Source organism: Ipomoea triloba, chromosome 7 (genome assembly GCF_003576645.1).
Source record: "Ipomoea triloba cultivar NCNSP0323 chromosome 7, ASM357664v1".
NCBI lineage: Eukaryota > Viridiplantae > Streptophyta > Magnoliopsida > Solanales > Convolvulaceae > Ipomoea > Ipomoea triloba.
The window spans coordinates 19107146-19120551 of record NC_044922.1 but is presented as its reverse complement, the minus strand read 5'-3'; the positions used below and the strand labels follow the sequence as shown (position 1 = coordinate 19120551).

Below are 13406 nucleotides of genomic sequence, written 5' to 3'. Positions count from 1 at the left end.
ATATCTCCGAAAGCACAACTTGCATTCTTGGAGTGCAAGTGTAATTATAGCCTGGTTGCACATCCATGGATCACAGAAATGTGATCAATAATAATGGTTGTGCAAGAAGCAAGTGACAAATTTTTGTAAGGCAAGGATGGAATTTTAATTTGTTTCCTAGGTCGGTCAATAAGTGCAACTCCTTCCCTCTTATGAGTCTTTAATTTAAATTATTTACAATTTAATTTTGAGTTAGTATTAGTATTTTGTAATTCAACTAAAACTATGAATATTTAGTTCAAATGTATTGAATTGAGTTATGGAGTATAATGCAACTTGTGACTTTGTGCAATACTTTGTAGTTCTATTGTTCTAATACTTGATACTATCTCTAACCGCATGTTTGGTTCACGAAATAGGCCTGGAATGGCATAACATTTCCGGGAATAGACATATTCCTCTGTTTGGTAATGTTTTTTATTCCCATGAACAATGTTCCTAGGAATGAGCTATTACCCTTGCAAGGGTAATAGCTATTACCAACCCCCTTGGTATTAACCTATTTCTGAGTTCTCAGGAATAGGCAAATTTTCTTATTTACTATTTTCACAACACTCTAAATGACAAATTTTTTCTGATAGTGAACAATATTGAGCCAAATATAACGCAACATTGTTCTTCCACACTATTTAAAAAAAATTTATATTCCTGTTTTGCACCTGTTATTTTTTGTTAATTTCGTTTTAATAATCTTTTATATTTTTCTTTATGTATTTATATATTTTTGTTAAATATTTATACATATATTTTATATTATTAAACATAAATAATACCATACGATTAAAACAAGATTAATATTTAATATAGATTAATTAAATACGATTAAAACAAGATTAATATTTAATATAGATTAATTAAATATGATTAAAACAAGATTAATATTTAATATAGATTAATTAAATATTATTAAAACAAGATTAATATTTAATATAGATTAATTAAATATTATAAAAACAAGATTAATATTTAATATAGATTAATTAAATATTATACAAACAAGATTAATATTTAATATAGATTAATTAAATATTATACAAATAATCAAGTGTTGGTATAATTTTTTAAATTTTATACCAAAAAATAAATAACTTTTTCCAAATAATTCACAATATACACATTTCAATAAATAAATATAAAAATGAAATGAACTAAGTACAGGTTTAGCTCAGGAATCTAAAATCTCATTTGGTTCATTCATAATACAACATTTGTTGGTTATTCCAGCCATTTTCCGATGGAAAGATGCCCATGAGTGATTGCGTTCTTTGTGTTCTTGCTGCATTAGAAGTGAGTGGCCACTTTGTATCTTTTTGGGTGCTTCGAATGGTATATAGAGCTTGTATTCTCCTTCGGATAATCTCATCACATGGCACATATAGCTTGTATTCTCCTTAGGATAATCTCATCACATTTTATAGTAATATTAGGACTATTATATTGAATATCTGATTATTTATTGCAGGAAGACTATTTGAAATAAGGAGATACACACATCTCAAACCAACTTCCTGAAACCAACTTCCTAAAGACTTCATAATCTCTTCTTCTAAATATTATTAAATGTTCTTTAAATTTTTTATTATTTATATGAATATTTTATTTCATAATTTATAGATCATTTTATTGATATTGTAATTGCTATAGAATAATATTATATAAAAATCTTATGTAATAATAATAATAATAATAATAATAATAATAATAATAATAATAATAATAATAAGAAGAAGAAGAAGAATAAATCTGTATAAGGGTATTTATGTCTTTTAAATATATATTTCATTTCTATTCCTTTAACCAACCAAACATTGGAATGCAATTCTTAAAGTCTATTCATTCAGCGTACCAAACAATATAATACAATTCCTGTTTTATTCCATACTTATTCTATTCTTTATGGAATAGCATTCCTATTCCCTCCAAATCCATTCTGTGAACCAAACGTGTTGTAAAAGAATTTGTATGTTAAATAGAATGTAGATGACAATTGCTATACTAAAATCACATTCTTAGTGATTCGGCACTCATAACATTAATTCTTATTGGGATTCTCATGCTATAATATGGAGCTCATAAATACCTAATAGGTGTGAATAAGATGACGTAGAGCCTTGGGTTCAAGTCACTCATGGGGGAATGTTTCGCAACCCTTGATATCCTATATCCTAGAACATTAACCGCATGTTAGGTTCGCGGAATAGGCCTGGAATGACATAGCATTTCCGGGAATAGACCTATTCCTTTGTTCGGTAGTGCTTTTTATTCCTAGGAACATTGTTCCTGGGAATGAGTTATTACCCTTGCAAGGGCAATAGCTATTACTAGACCCCCCTTGGTATTAACCTATTCCTGAGTTCTCAGGAATAGACAAATTTTCTTATTTACTATTTCACCCTTAATTAAACTTAAAATATATTATTATATTTTTGTTAAATGTTTATACATTAATTTATATTATTAAACATAAATAATATCATCTCATCAAGACGATTAAAACTAGATTAATATTTAATATAGATTAATTAAATATTATACAAATAATCAAGTGTTGGGGTATAATTTTTTAAATTTTATACCAAAAAATAAATAACTCTTTCCAAATAATTCACAATATACACATTTAAATAAATAAATATAACGATTAAAATAAGATTAATATTTAATATAGATTAATTAAATATTATACAAATAATCAAGTGTTGGATACAATTTTTTAAATTTTATACCAAAAAATAAATAACTCTTTCCAAATAATTCACAATATATACATTTAAATAAATAAATATAAAAATGAAATGTAATCTAAGTACAACTTTAATTAGTTCAGGAATCTAAAATCTCATTTGGTTCATTCATAATACAACATTTGTTGATTATTTCTAGCAAAGTGTTGATCTTCTTGAATTTTCCGGTGGAAAGATGCCATGAGTGATTGCGTGCTTAGTGTTCTTGCTGCACTAGAAGTGAGTGACCACTTTGCATCCTTTTGGCTGCTTCGAATGGCGTATAGAGCTTGTATTCTCCATAGGATAATCTCATCACATTGTATAGTAATATTAGCACTATTGAATATGATCATTTGTTGTAGGAAGACTCTTGAAATAAGGAGATACACACATCTCAAACCAACTTCATGAAGATTTCATAATCTCTTCTTCTAAATATTATTAAATTTTCTTTAAAATTATTTGTTATTTATATGAATATTTTATTTCATAATTTATAGATCATTTTATTAATATTGTAATTGCTGTAGAATAATATTATATAAAAATCTTAAGTAATAATAATAATAATAATAATAATAATAATAATAATAATAATAATAATAATAATTTTGTATATGGTTATTTATGTCTTTTAAATATATATTCTATTTCTATTCCTTTAACCAACTAAACATTGGAATAAAATTTCTGAAATCTATTCTTTCAGCGAACCAAACAATAGAATACTATGTCCTATTCCTTACTTATTCTATTCCTTATGGAATAGCATTCATATTTCCTCCAAATCCATTCCGTGAACCAAACATGCTGTAAAAGAAACAAAATTATTATAAGATTTAATGAAAAATCATATTCAATTCTTGCATCCTTAACAAAGTTAGCCACTGTTGTGGCTAATTCTAAACTAATCTATACTATATATAAAAGTAAAATTCTCCTATTTCACTTTTTCGCCCAAAATTTTGTAGTAAAATAATTAAATATTTTATTGGTCAAATAATATATTAATAAAGCTTATTTGGTAAGAAAATGTAAAATGCAAATTAACTAATATCTATTAATTGGTAATATTGTTTCTATATTCACGTATCAATCAATCTATACTATTAATAAAAGTAAAATTCTCCTCTTCAGCTTTCCCACACAAACTAATATTATTAATTAATTGGTAATTTTTTTTTAATAAAGCTTAATTGGTAACAAAATTTTATTTACCAAATTCTTAGAATAATTAAACCATTATAATTGTAAGAATAATGGAAACAAATTATGCGTAATAAAAAAGAAAATTCCTTGAAAATTCTGCATAATTTTATAAGAAATAATAATGTATGGAGTATTAATTATTATTTACACGAATAATAATAATTCGAATACTTATATATATATATATATATATACTACTATTGATCTATACTATATTTAAAAGTAAAATCCTCCTATTTCATTTTTCTCGCCCAAACTTTTGTAGTCAATTAATTAAATATTTTATTAATTATTTAACCAATAAAATATTACATAAGTCATATTACATATCGATCTTTTTAAGATAATTGTAGACAAACAAGTCATATATTATTCATTTAATTGAGTGATACTTTTGCACTAATCTTATAATGAAATAAATGTAGTTCAATATTAGAATTTTGTATAATTTCATCTTTATATTATTATCTAATTATATAATAAAAAAATTTATCCATGCATCGCACGGGTAATTAGACAATTATTTGCTCTAATTCAAGCTCAGAAAACATAATTTGTCCAACCAATTTCATCAATTGTGCTATATAATATTCGATTTTATAGTTTATATAATTTTATATCGATCCAAATATTTTTAAAATATTATAACAAATCCATTCCGTGCAACGCACGGGCGAAAATACTAGTGTTTAAAAAGAATTGCTTCAACCAAGTGTTATACATGAATATCAAATCTTTGAACTGCCTTAGTTTTAACTTTTAAGTATGAATACTTAGTTCAAATGAATTTAATTTTAATTTGTATGAGACTCGCCAAGTTAATATATATTTTGGGGTCCTGATATATATGATTTGTGTATAAACCAGTTGGATGACTTCTATTCTCAAAAAATAAATAAATAATTTGTTTTCACAAAAAAACTTTGAAATTAGTTTGGCTGAATAACAATAAAGTTTTAAGTTTGATTTCTCATGAAAGCTGTCTATTGACATTCTTGCCGTGAAACTGTCTATTAGCTTTCTAGCTAGGTCCTTTGTCCGCTACGCTCACAAGACGAGACTTCACCCAGAGCATACATTCGAGAAGTTTTACTCTCCGCGATAGCTGTCTATCTTGAGAAGCTGGTTTTGGATGACTGTGAAAGGATTAGTAATTTTAAGGTCAGAGCTCCAAAACCTGAAAGCTTGTTTGCTAATATAATGGTTACGGATATAGGATTGAATGAAGATGGTTTAGGCTTCGTTTGGAAGCAATTAAGACTCTTTGCTTGTGTGACTTTTTAATTTGTTGTCACTGAGAATCACTTCTTTCTCATTCTCTTCATCCAAATGAACACTAGTTACTTTTCTTTTCAATTAATGCTCTGCTCTTATATAATGTTGCTTTTCAAGTATGAAAATGTAGAAGCAATTGAAGCATCCTCCGCAGTGGCGTTTTGTTAGAGATAAGAGCAGTAGTGGAAAGAACAATGGAGAACTAAACTGAAAAAGGAAACAAGGATATGTAAAATATCCTCCAGCAAGAAATGGTTCTTGCCCAGCTAAACTTAGCCCTTATTTTATTCTAATTACTACTGGCTGCCTCAACACTAAGAAAGACTCCCTATTTATAATATCTTATATTGTATAGGAAATAAATAGCATAATATCCCCTGATTCCCTGCTAATATCCTCCCTTGATTCCCTGCTGCAATCCATCCCATGAGGTTATTTGTAATATGAAATTATGCTACTTGATTGATTTATATTTGTGTCCTGATTTCCTTTCTTTCTCCATGAGTAATAATCCACTGTTGTTCTATCATTGCCACCCTCGACTGAAGTAGCTTGTCTCTAAGGCTAGAGTGAAAATATGAAATATCCATTGAAGTAGGGTCATCCTAGGGTAGGTTGGTCAATGCATTCAAACTCGTCTTGGTTCTTCACCTGCATCGTCTCCCTCATCTTCCGTTGCAATAAGTGTCCGTAAAGACTTATTCGGATAGACATGCATAGGACTATATGGTAGCTGACAAAGAAAACAAAGTCCTTTGGCCCTCATGTCTATATACTCGCGGTGGGAATATTGGCGAGCCTATTTTTGTGATATGTTCAGACTGGCATTCCGAATAGGAGATGCGGAGGAGTGAGCTTGGGAATGGTATGAAGTACTTTGATTTTTTTCTAACGGGTAAGTTGTTTGATAAAGACTAGGGTTGAGGATGGGTAGATATAAAAGAATTGGCTGAATTTTGCTTAGCAGACCCAGAAGATCATCCAAACCCAGTATTACTAGTCTTCTTTTTATAGGAATTGTCATCTTCTTCAACCACGCGCCTAGGAATATGTCCAGTAGAGAGGAACTCCAGTTCGTGTTCCACAACACGAGAAAAACAACGGTTAAAAACCATTGTCTATTGAGTGTTGTTGAAATGACAAATTTATTGTTTGATAAATTTTTGGAAACACTACATTTAGCAACGTTTGCATATGGTGTTTTAGGGAAAAATAATTTTTCCCAAAACGTCCTTAATTAAAAAAATTAATAAAAATAAATAAAACTTTGGAGTTGATGGGACGGTGGGAAAAGTGGTAAAATTAAAAGGAAGCAGCGCATTGCTTCCTTCCTCCTTTTTTTTTCATTTTGTTTTTGTTTTAATTTTGATTTTGATTTTTATTTATATAAATACTACTATTAGAGTTAATTCTATTTTTAGTCCTAGAGTTATAGACGACAGTCCACTTTTTGTCCTTTTTTAAGATAGCATCCACTTTTAGTCCTAGTATGATTGTGACATGATCATTTTTGGTCATCTATCAATAAAAAAAGGTGCACAAAGACAACGGTTTTATTAAAACCGTTGTCTTTGAAGTGATGTCTATTAATGTGTGCTTAAAGACAACACATAAACGACAACGGCTAAATAAAATCGTTGTATTTTTTTTAAAAAAAAATAAACGTGCAAAGACACTTTGTAGTGTTGTGTATTCAAGTGCACTTAAACACAACACACCAACGACAACGGTTACATAAAATTGTTGTCTAATTAAAAAACGGGATGCACATAGATAACGGTTTAAAAAAAACTGTTGTCTTTGAAGTGTTGCCTATTAAAGTGTGCTTAAAGACAACACACAAATGACAACGGTTAAATAAAACTGTTGTCTATTTTAAAAGAATAAACACGCAAAGACAACGGTTTTAAAAATCGTTATCTTTGTAGTGTTGTGTATGCAAGTGCACTTAAAGAAAACACACCAACGACAACGGTTACATAAAACCGTTGTCTTTTATTTAAAAAAATTGCACATAGACAACGGTTTTTAAAAACCGTTGTCTTTGTGGTGTTGTCTTTTGACAAAATGCATAAAGACAACACACTACAGACAACGGTTCTGTAAAAACTGTTGTCTTTGGTAAAAGTGTTGCGTCAAAGACAACGGTTTTGTCCAAAATTGTTGTCTTTTATACAAAAGAGAACACTTTCGTCAAAAACTGTTGTCTATGTGCATTTTTCTTGTAGTGACATCACCGTCCCTACGACCCTTTATCTCACAACGCATCTCCTCCATCTTTGTACGCATTCCCTCCATATCTGTACGCATCTCCTCCTGGCTATTCTCTAATGAGTCAACACGCAAATTAAACTGAAAAAGGAAAGAACAATGGAAAATTAAACTGAAAAGAGCAGTAGAGGAAAGAACAATGGAAAATTAAACTGAAAAAGGAAACAAGGATATGTAAAATATCCTCCAGCAAGAAATGGTTCTTGCCCAGCTAAACTTAGCCCTTATTTTATTCTAATTACTACTGCCTTCCTCAACACTAAGAAAGACTCCCTATTTATAATATCTTATATTGTATAGGAAGTAAATAGCATAATATCCTCCCCTATTCCTTGCTAATATCCTCTCCTGATTCCCTACTCATGACTTTTTTTTCTTTTTTTTTTTTATCAAGAAAGAAATTTTATTGAAAAATTATTCTCGGGGTCAAGAAACCCCGCCAGTCGTACAAGAGAAATGTGAGAACAGAGGGTGGTAAGGAGTTGAGGGTGAAAAAAAGAGAGGGAGCTAGTAGAGAGCAACCAAAGTTAGCTAAAGAGTCTGCAACCATGTTTGTTTCTCGATAGGAGTGAGCGACTGAAGCTGACCAAGAAGAGAGCAATTGACGGATATTGGTAACAGATTGACGGACCTTCCATGGAATCGGAGCATCATTATGAAGGATAAGATGGACTAGAACCGATGAATCAATCTCAATGAGAGTTGGTTTTCGTGCAACCAAATCACACCATCTCATGGCGAAGTCGAGAGCAAGTGCTTCGGCTTCCAGCGCAGAAGTAGCTGAAAGGGGAAAGGATAAAGCAGCAACAATGGCACCATTAGAGTTGCGAAGGACAGCGCCACCTCCACATGAGACCGAGGAGAAGGCGGCATCGGAGTTGAGCTTCAATCTGCCAGAGGGAGGGTGATGCCATTTAATCCAGAGAGTCCTCTTTGGTTTTGGTGCAGTGAAAAAAACCACCAAGCCAACGTCAATAAGTCTTCGGTCAGAGGATTTAGTGGACTGAAAGGGATGAGCAATGGAGAGATCAAAACATTCTTTTTTCACTTCTTGAATAATTCTATCATGGGAGAAACGTCCCCCATCATGAATCAAAGTATTATATTTCTTCCATAAGATCCATAGAATGAAACAGGGCATTAAATCTCGGAATGTAGCTGTAACATTGCTCCAGCCTGTTTCAGATCTTGTCGGTGGATCTGCTAACCACCAGACATGGCAAGCAGATCGTACTGAGGAGACTAGTGTAAAATTAATATCCAGAAGTGCTGCATAGTGGTTCCAGATTTTCAAACTGCATGAACAGCTCCACATACAGTGTTCAAGGGAAGCACTCTCGTTCCAGCAGAAAGGGCACACTGATGGTTGGTGGAAACCAAAATTTTGAAGACGATCAGGGAAGGGGAGATGGCGATGAAGTAGTCTCCACATGAACACTGAAATTTTTTTTGGAATATTTTTTGACCAGATGTGTGTTGAGGACAAGGTGATGCATCTTGTAGGTCGAAAAAGATTGTAAGCTGTCTTAAAGGTGAAATCTCCTGAGGAAGAAGGTTTCCAGATTATTTCATTTGCAAGAACAGTTGTGTTGTCATCTACTGTAGAGGAAACTGATTTCATGCGGCGCCAAGTGATTGAGTCAGAATATCTGGATGGTATGTTCGGGTTTGGGTGCAGGGCTCTCATATAATCGCTCCACAATGAACCACCTTTTCTGTATAAAAACCATAATTTTGCAGCAAAGGTAGATTGTAGTGCCGACAAAGATTTAAATCCCAGTCCTCCTTCAGTTTCTGGGAAGCAGAGTTTGGACCAGGAAGCCCAGTGTCGTTTGTTGCGTCCATTGTGAGAACCCCAATAAAAGTTGGCCATTCTTTGTTCAATAGAATGGATTGTTCCTTTAGGGAGTTGAATGGAAGCCAAGGAGTAGAGCGATATCGATGATAGAACATGTTTTATAAGAGTGATTCTGCCGCCAGGAGAAAGAAGCTTTCTTTGCCAGCCTTGCAAACGCTTGTCGATCCCATCAAGAATATATTGATAGTAGCTGCATCTATTTCTTCCTTTGAATAAATTTATTCCAAGGTATTTGAAAGGGGTAGAGGATCTTTGCATACCCAACTCGCGAGAGATTGTGTTAATTCTGGTAGCAGGGGCAAAAATAGAAGTAACAAAGAAACTCTTGGAGAAGTTAATTTTCTGCCCTGATGCATGTTCATATCCTTGAAGGGTGGATTTCAAATTCTGTAAGGATTTGCGGCTACCATTTGCAAAAATTAGGATATCGTCTGCGAAGGCCAAATGAGAAATGATCGGACAAGCCAGAGAGGAACTCTTGTACGGTTGAATAATGTTGGTTCCGATCTTTCTGACTAAAGCTCTTGATAGACCTTCTGATGTCAAAATGAACAGCAATGGTGATAGAGGGTCACCTTGTTTAACTCCTCTTGAAGGTTGGAAGAAACCGCTACTCACTCCATTGACGAGAATTGAAAAACGTGTGGCAGCGAGATTATTCATAATCAAATTGACAAAGGTAGGAGAGAAACCAAATTTGAGCAGAAGAGCACGCAGGAAAGGCCATGCAACACGGTCAAAAGCTTTCATCATATCAAGTTTGATTGCTACATTACAACCGCGACATCTTTTGTTGATTGATTGAATCAGTTCCATAGCCAGAAGAATATTATCCTGAATTGATCTTCCTTTAACAAAACCAGCTTGTTCTTGAGAAATTAGTTTTGGGAGAAAGCTGCGCAAACGTGTTGCTATGATGCGCGTGAAGATCTTGCTTACAAAGGTGCAGAGAGAGATTGGTCGGAAATCAGCAAAGGTCTCGGGGTTTGAGTTCTTCGGAATGCCCTACTCATGACTTATGCTTTATTTGTAATATGAAATTATGCTACTTGATTGATTTCTATTTGTGTCCTAATTTCTTTTCTTTCTCCATGAGTAAACAATCCATTATTGTTCTATCATGTTCCCAATGTAATTGCAATAAATCTGCAAGTAATCAAGCTATATAATTTAAATTTTAATAACTTGTAACCTACTTTTAATATATTTGGCAGTCATGATTTGTTTTTCATTTCTTATTGTGATACAGATAGCCAGATATATACATCGTCCTCATGGTTATATCTTTAATCAAGATCTGACACTGCTTAACTAATATGATCAAGATTGATTCATTTAATTTAATGGATCAATACGTGAATTGCTTTTTGTGAAATTGTTGCTCATAAAATCTATTGTGCTAGAGAGTCTTGCTATTCAAAAATATGAACATATGAAAGCTTGGAAGGTGGACAGAATTAATTAGCAGCGCTTCCAATGTGCATCTCCGATCCAAAAGCCCTATAGGTGTAGAGTGCTGGTTGGACACTGATGTTTAGCAAAAATGAGTGATGGTGAGTGTACGCGTGTGAAATCGTTCCGCTGAGGATTGGGGGTTATAGCACACAATATGCGATCACAAATTAAAACTAGGCGCTAGCACAAGGAAATCAACAAAAAGCTAAGAAAATGACAACAAGGTAGAACAAACACATATAAACAATAGACAAATACAAAATAAAGAAATATGACACAAGTTAGGGGCATTACCATCTAGATGCTTTAACACTTAAGTTTGGGGAAGAACATTTTACATAGGTTCTTGAGGCAAGCACAAAGAAATCCAAGTTTCCACAAGGATTAGAACAAGGATTGCCCCACTCCCGTGGTGTATCAACCCAAGTTCTTAAAGAACAAAAGCTATTTATGTCCCAATCTACCCCTATTTCCATAGAAGGGAAATTGGGTTTGAGAGTGGCCTGGGAAGGCTCAAGTCTTTCATCGAATTCCCATTGAGATGAAAGACTTTCCAAACACAAACAACAATTGCTATGCATCAACTATTGCAAGATAGATTAAAGACCCAACTCAAACACATGAACCCTAGGTTGGGGTTCTTCCCCGTTTTCACAATAATCACAACTTAAGCATCAAAATACATAATGCAACCCTAACTCAAGCCTATAAACTAACTACTCATGATTAAATAGCATAAAGAACACAAAAACACAAGTAATAAACATAAATCTTGCAAAAGAAAAGAGATAAAGGAAAGAAAGCTTCTCTATTGAAATGAGTGGTGGAATCTTGAAATCCAAGCTTCAAATCCAAAATTACAAGCTCCAAAAGTGTTAAAAAGAAACATAGATCTAAGCCTAATTTAACCTAAAAATATGAAAGGGAGTAAATGTGAGTGTCTAGGGTTCAATCATGGGTCAAAACCGAGTTCAAAATGCTCAAAACGAGCTTAAATAATTGCAGAGCAGGTGCCATACGGCCTCACATACGGCCGTATGGGTGGCCGTATGCTTTTATGCGATTTACAGTGCATATTCTCAAAATTTTGTGCAACTGCTTTGACTTCTAGGCTATTTTTCACCCTCAAAAAACTTCATTAGCATTTGTGGTATTCAGCAAAGTTGTAGCCCTTAAAGTTGGCTTTTCCAATGGCATACGAATCACTCAATTTGAATATTTATAGGCTGAGATATCGTCCAATTACTAAGACGTCGACGTGCAGAAATTTCAACACCTTGACTTTTTGCTTCTCTTTTTTTAGTTTGCCCAAATGAGTAATACCATTGAAAATACAACTCTTAGACTCCCTTGGAAGTGTTGCACCCATCTCCATAGCTTCTCCTTGACTCCCATTGACTCCAAATGCATTGATAAGAAGAAAAATAAATTGAAGAGAGATCGGATGTACTTCAATTCCCACCCTGTCGTAGATACTTTGCTAGTATGTGCTTTTATGTTGAGAGTTTTGCTTGCCCTGATCGGCCACAATGGATTGATTTGGAGAGGTGATGATGATAAGCCCAGCACCAGCACCTAGCTTGCCCAGAATAATGAAAGTCTAAAAATAAAGAGTTGAAAAGGCCGGTGACGTATGTAGTTGTCCCAATCTTCAAATTATATATTGAAGTAGTAGTTCAGCATCTTTATTTCTAAAGAATTAAGCAAATTAGTATGTTGATTTGCTAACGAACAGAGGATGTATATCATTGGTATGGTAAATCCGAATGCCTATATTTATTCCATCTTGTATTTATGTATGTTTATTTTAATTCTTAGTTACATTATTATACAGTTCTATTTAGATCAGGTTTGCTTTGTGCTTGGGCGTGTCATTGACATTGGGATTTTTCTACATTGGAATTTCTTGTTTTCTACATCTATCATGAAGGCTGGAATTTCCTAGTGAAAACTACCTTAAAAATTTACTAGGAATAATCATAAAATGTGTGTCAATTGATACATGAGTTTACTTTTTTGGTGTTTAGCGGTTCGCCTAGCAAACTAAATGTCAAGGGTTTGATCATTGACATTGCATATGAAGCAGCCTTAAATCTCCAAACCAACTCTTACATCTAAAGAGGTGTAAGCAACCTTAAATCTCCAAACCCATATTAGTCACTATTGTAGTGGAAACTCTGGGTACACCAATATATATATATATATATATATATATATATATATATATATATATATATATATATATATATTTGTTGATTTTGTAATCTTTGGGTGGGTAGCCGACAAACAAACATTACCGATCGAAAAATTAGTAAAATATAAATAAGTTGAAGGAAAAATAAATTGACACAAATATCTAGTACGTGGAAACAATAATATAATGTGGATCTTTCCCAGTGTTGCCAAGTTAAATTCCATAATGTGGGTCTTTCCCAGTGTTGCCAAGCTAAATTCCATTATGTCGTCATTGATACATCTCTTCCGTGAAATCGGGTCGAGTTTCGTTTTTTCATAAGTATGCCATTTCATCAAAGTATTACAATTTCTACTTTCTTTCCTAACTAACCATGCAT

General features: G+C 32.6%; 1 protein-coding gene across 1 annotated transcript; it reads right to left on the bottom strand.

Moving 5' to 3' along the window:
* Window positions 1–7442: 7442 nt before the first annotated feature.
* Window positions 7443–10194, bottom strand: LOC116024291. The gene is made up of 2 exons (XM_031265183.1): window positions 8152–10194; window positions 7443–7601 (listed from the first exon to the last, which is right to left on the bottom strand). Exons 1-2 carry the CDS (start codon window positions 10192–10194, stop codon window positions 7443–7445), a joined length of 2202 nt encoding a protein of 733 aa, XP_031121043.1.
* Between the last annotated feature and the right edge of the window lie 3212 nt (window positions 10195–13406).

Bases quoted from the DNA above. Each gene is read 5' to 3' on its own strand.
- LOC116024291 (XM_031265183.1), bottom strand. From the start codon at position 10,194: ATGGAACTGATTCAATCAATCAACAAAAGATGTCGCGGTTGTAATGTA. The intron at 7,602-8,151 runs GTCCGTCAATCT...TTCCTTTTTCAG, and splicing joins ATGCTCCGATTCCATGGAAG to TTTAATTTGCGTGTTGACTC.